Source organism: Buceros rhinoceros, unplaced genomic scaffold, assembly GCF_000710305.1.
Source record: "Buceros rhinoceros silvestris isolate BGI_N320 unplaced genomic scaffold, ASM71030v1 scaffold19552, whole genome shotgun sequence".
NCBI classification, from domain to species: domain Eukaryota; kingdom Metazoa; phylum Chordata; class Aves; order Bucerotiformes; family Bucerotidae; genus Buceros; species Buceros rhinoceros.
This window is the reverse complement of record NW_010397363.1, coordinates 36,971-40,031: the sequence shown is the minus strand read 5'-3', so window position 1 is coordinate 40,031 and position 3,061 is coordinate 36,971. Positions and strand designations below refer to the sequence as shown.

General features: G+C 48.8%; 1 protein-coding gene across 1 annotated transcript in view; it reads left to right on the top strand.

Annotated features, from left to right (window-relative positions):
• The first annotated feature begins 2,831 nt into the window (after nucleotides 1-2,831).
• Nucleotides 2,832-3,061, top strand: part of USP35 (ubiquitin specific peptidase 35) — a 16,259-nt gene continuing 16,029 nt past the window's right edge. Inside the window, exon 1 of the mRNA XM_010146229.1 lies at nucleotides 2,832-3,059. Coding sequence (XP_010144531.1) covers nucleotides 2,832-3,059 — 228 coding nt within the window. The remainder of the gene's footprint in view (nucleotides 3,060-3,061) is intronic.

Here is a 3,061-nt window from a genome sequence, read left to right as displayed (position 1 = left end):
TACCCTGATACACAACAGAAACATGGGCTTGTTTGTCCCCTCCTGCTGACAGCGGGGTAGTTAAAGAGGTGTAAGTGGAACAGTGTTACCTAAAGCCCAGCCTTGTAGTGTAAAGTCCTGCAGTGGTGAGGAGAGCATGGACCCTCTACCACAAGGTCAACTCAGGTGGTTCTCCCTGCACCTCTTCCAGGCCCTAATGTCAATACGAGGCTAACGATGTTTCCTGATGAGGAGATGGTTTGCCTTTTTACAGTCCTTAGATACTCTGCACTGGGACCTGTTTGTCTATTGGCTATGGAGGCAGTTTGTTTCAGCCTTGTCCTCGCCCATACTAGTTGCACTCTAGGCAGCAAGGCTGGGTGACCCATCCTCACACACCCTCTGTGATCAGCCTGAGAAAGAACCGAACCCTTTCAAGTGCTGCAAGTTTATCTCAAAATTCAGATGGAAGTAGACTCTTTGCATTGAAAATTTGGATGAAGTTTGACAATGCTAAAGGAGCTAAAAGCCCAGGAGACAGCAGTGGGCAAGTATCACTCCTGAGAGGAGGTATACCAGTGGGATGTGGAGTGTTGTGCTTTATGGGGTTAGTTTTAAAAGGTCTGTAGCTATTTTTTGACCATCCTGCATGTGTAGTGTTTCCACACTTCTGTGCCAGGCTCAGCATCAATTTCTCCAAGGATGTAACCACGGAATGGTGGGAAACAACTAGTGAGCACTGTAGATTCTCCTGTCTCCTCTTGGCCCCTGGCCTGCCTGCCGGATGTCTGTGGCTCCAGCAGTGAGGCTGCAGGGAGGAGGTCAAGGGGGTAACAACTTGCCTGCTGGTCTGTGCCAGTCTTCATATGGCCAAGGTGACCACTGAGCTGCAGCTAGGACAACCATTCCTCCTGATTTCTGGTCTGTCTGTAAGCCCCATCTGCTCTCCAGGTTGGCCTTTGTGGTACTTTCTGTTTGAGGTGGAGACATCACCTGTAGGCTTTTATTCTTTCCCCTTACCTTGTCCTCATTTGTTACTGGTTTAATGCAGGCAGGTCACTCAGGAGTCCCGCTTATGTCTTCCATCCTGTGGAAACAATGAGATGAGAATGGTTATCTCTGCCATAGCTTGTTGCAGGGAAGGCAGCAGTGGTGCCTGATGGGGAAAAAAGAGCAGAGGACCTTATGAGTGAACAGGCAAGGGACAGAAAGGCCAAGGTGGTGCCTGGAGAGCCACTGCAATGTAGGCTGCTGTCATCTCTGAATGGGAAGGTGGCCAGGCATATATATATATTTTTCATCCTGTGAGATTGTGGGGAAAGCAATGATGGGAAGAAGTGTTTGGTCAAGTGGCTTCCCAGCCAAGCAACTGTGAGCCAGAGCTTGAGGTTTGTATCTGGCATGGGTTTTCCTTCTCCACCAGCAAGCAGCTCTCTACCAGGTGAGAAGATACCCTCTGGCTCAGATAGAGGCTTACTCCAGGGATGGGATGGTCCTTGGATGGCACCCTCTGAGTCCTTTCCGGATGTCATCTGTGAAAACCACACTTGGGCTACATGGCACCTGTATGTGTATTTTTCGTTACGATAACACTACCCACTTGAAAACCTTCAAATGCTTTCCAGGTGCTAACGAAGGAAGTTTCAACCAACCCCGCCAGGAATTGCTGCGTGTTGTCCTCATTTCACAGATGAGGAAACTGAGGAACAGAAAGGTGGTGGTTATTCTTCTGTCAGACTCCCATGAGGGTGGATGGATCTCTCGTGATCCCTCATTGATCCATCATTTAGTTAACAGATGACACATACCTTCCTTCTCCCTCCCCCATGGATCGTTTCAGGCTATAGGCAGGACGTTAGGTTCTCCAAATGCATATTTGTGCAGCACATCGCACTGGGGGGACCTGCTGTGGGTGAGCCTGTATTACAGTCCCTTTAATACGTTTTAAGAAATCCTGGCTGTCTAATTTTATCACCCTGTAACAGGGTTTCTTGCGCAGTAGAGTATCCAACACCTGGTTATAAATGTTCTGAGCTCTTCCAGGGAAACCCGCAGGGTTTTTTTAAGCACTCTCTCCTCTATCACTTTAATGTTGTTGAATTTGGGCCTTGGCAAATGGGAAACTTTGCCTGACGCTGCAGTTTCTCTCCCCTCTCACTTTGGTCCTGCATACAAATGCAGCAGTTCCCTGGGGAGCAGCCAAGACTGCACCACTCAGCCAGAGCAGCTGGCAGCATGGCGTAAATGTCAAACGTACACCCCTGCTATTGCTTAGAGAGGCTGCAATCCCATCCTTGCTTCTCAGGACTTTTCTTTCCTTCCCTGAATGTGAAGACAATCATTGGGAGCATTTTGGCCTCTTGAAGACCCCCAAGCCAGCAGATACCAGTGGAAAACCTTGGCTCCCCTAATTCCCCACTCTGCTCCTCCATGGGTCTTTGGCAAGCTGTCTCCAGTGGGGATTGGGTTTGGTGAAACATGGGGCAACTTCCTGAGTTGGTCAACCCATTGAGGAGAGGGAGCTCATCCATCCCTAGGGTCAAGTGTAAGGTTGTACTTGGTTATTTACAAGACAAAAATGCTCAAATGTGTGGTTAGTCTGAAGAAGTTCTGTGGTTTTGTGTATTCATTCAGCTTTGGGACTTTAGTCTCAGTCATACATCACCAGAATGGAAACTTTTCCGAATGCCACCATGAGAAGGGCACAAGAATCATCATCTTCATAGTGATCCTGGACAGCTCTCAAGCTTTGTTTCTTGACCTCCTTCACCAGCCTGGGCTTGAAAGCTCAGCAGACCTTGCTTGAACTAACCTGCTGCTCTACTCCTCTCTTTCAGCAGCTGGGAGCAGAGATGGATAAGATACTGGAAGCTGTGGTGATGTCCTCATATCCCAACAATGTGAAGCAAGGGCTTGTGAGGCGCGTCATTGAGGCAGCAAAGCAGCCCATGGACAGTGAGCAATGCTGGTCCATGCTGGAGCTGTCTACCAAGCTTTATCTCACAGGGGACACCAAGTATAAAAGAGAGATCGGGAAAGAGGTTTTGGAGGTCTACGGCCACTACCACCCAGAGGAATTTGA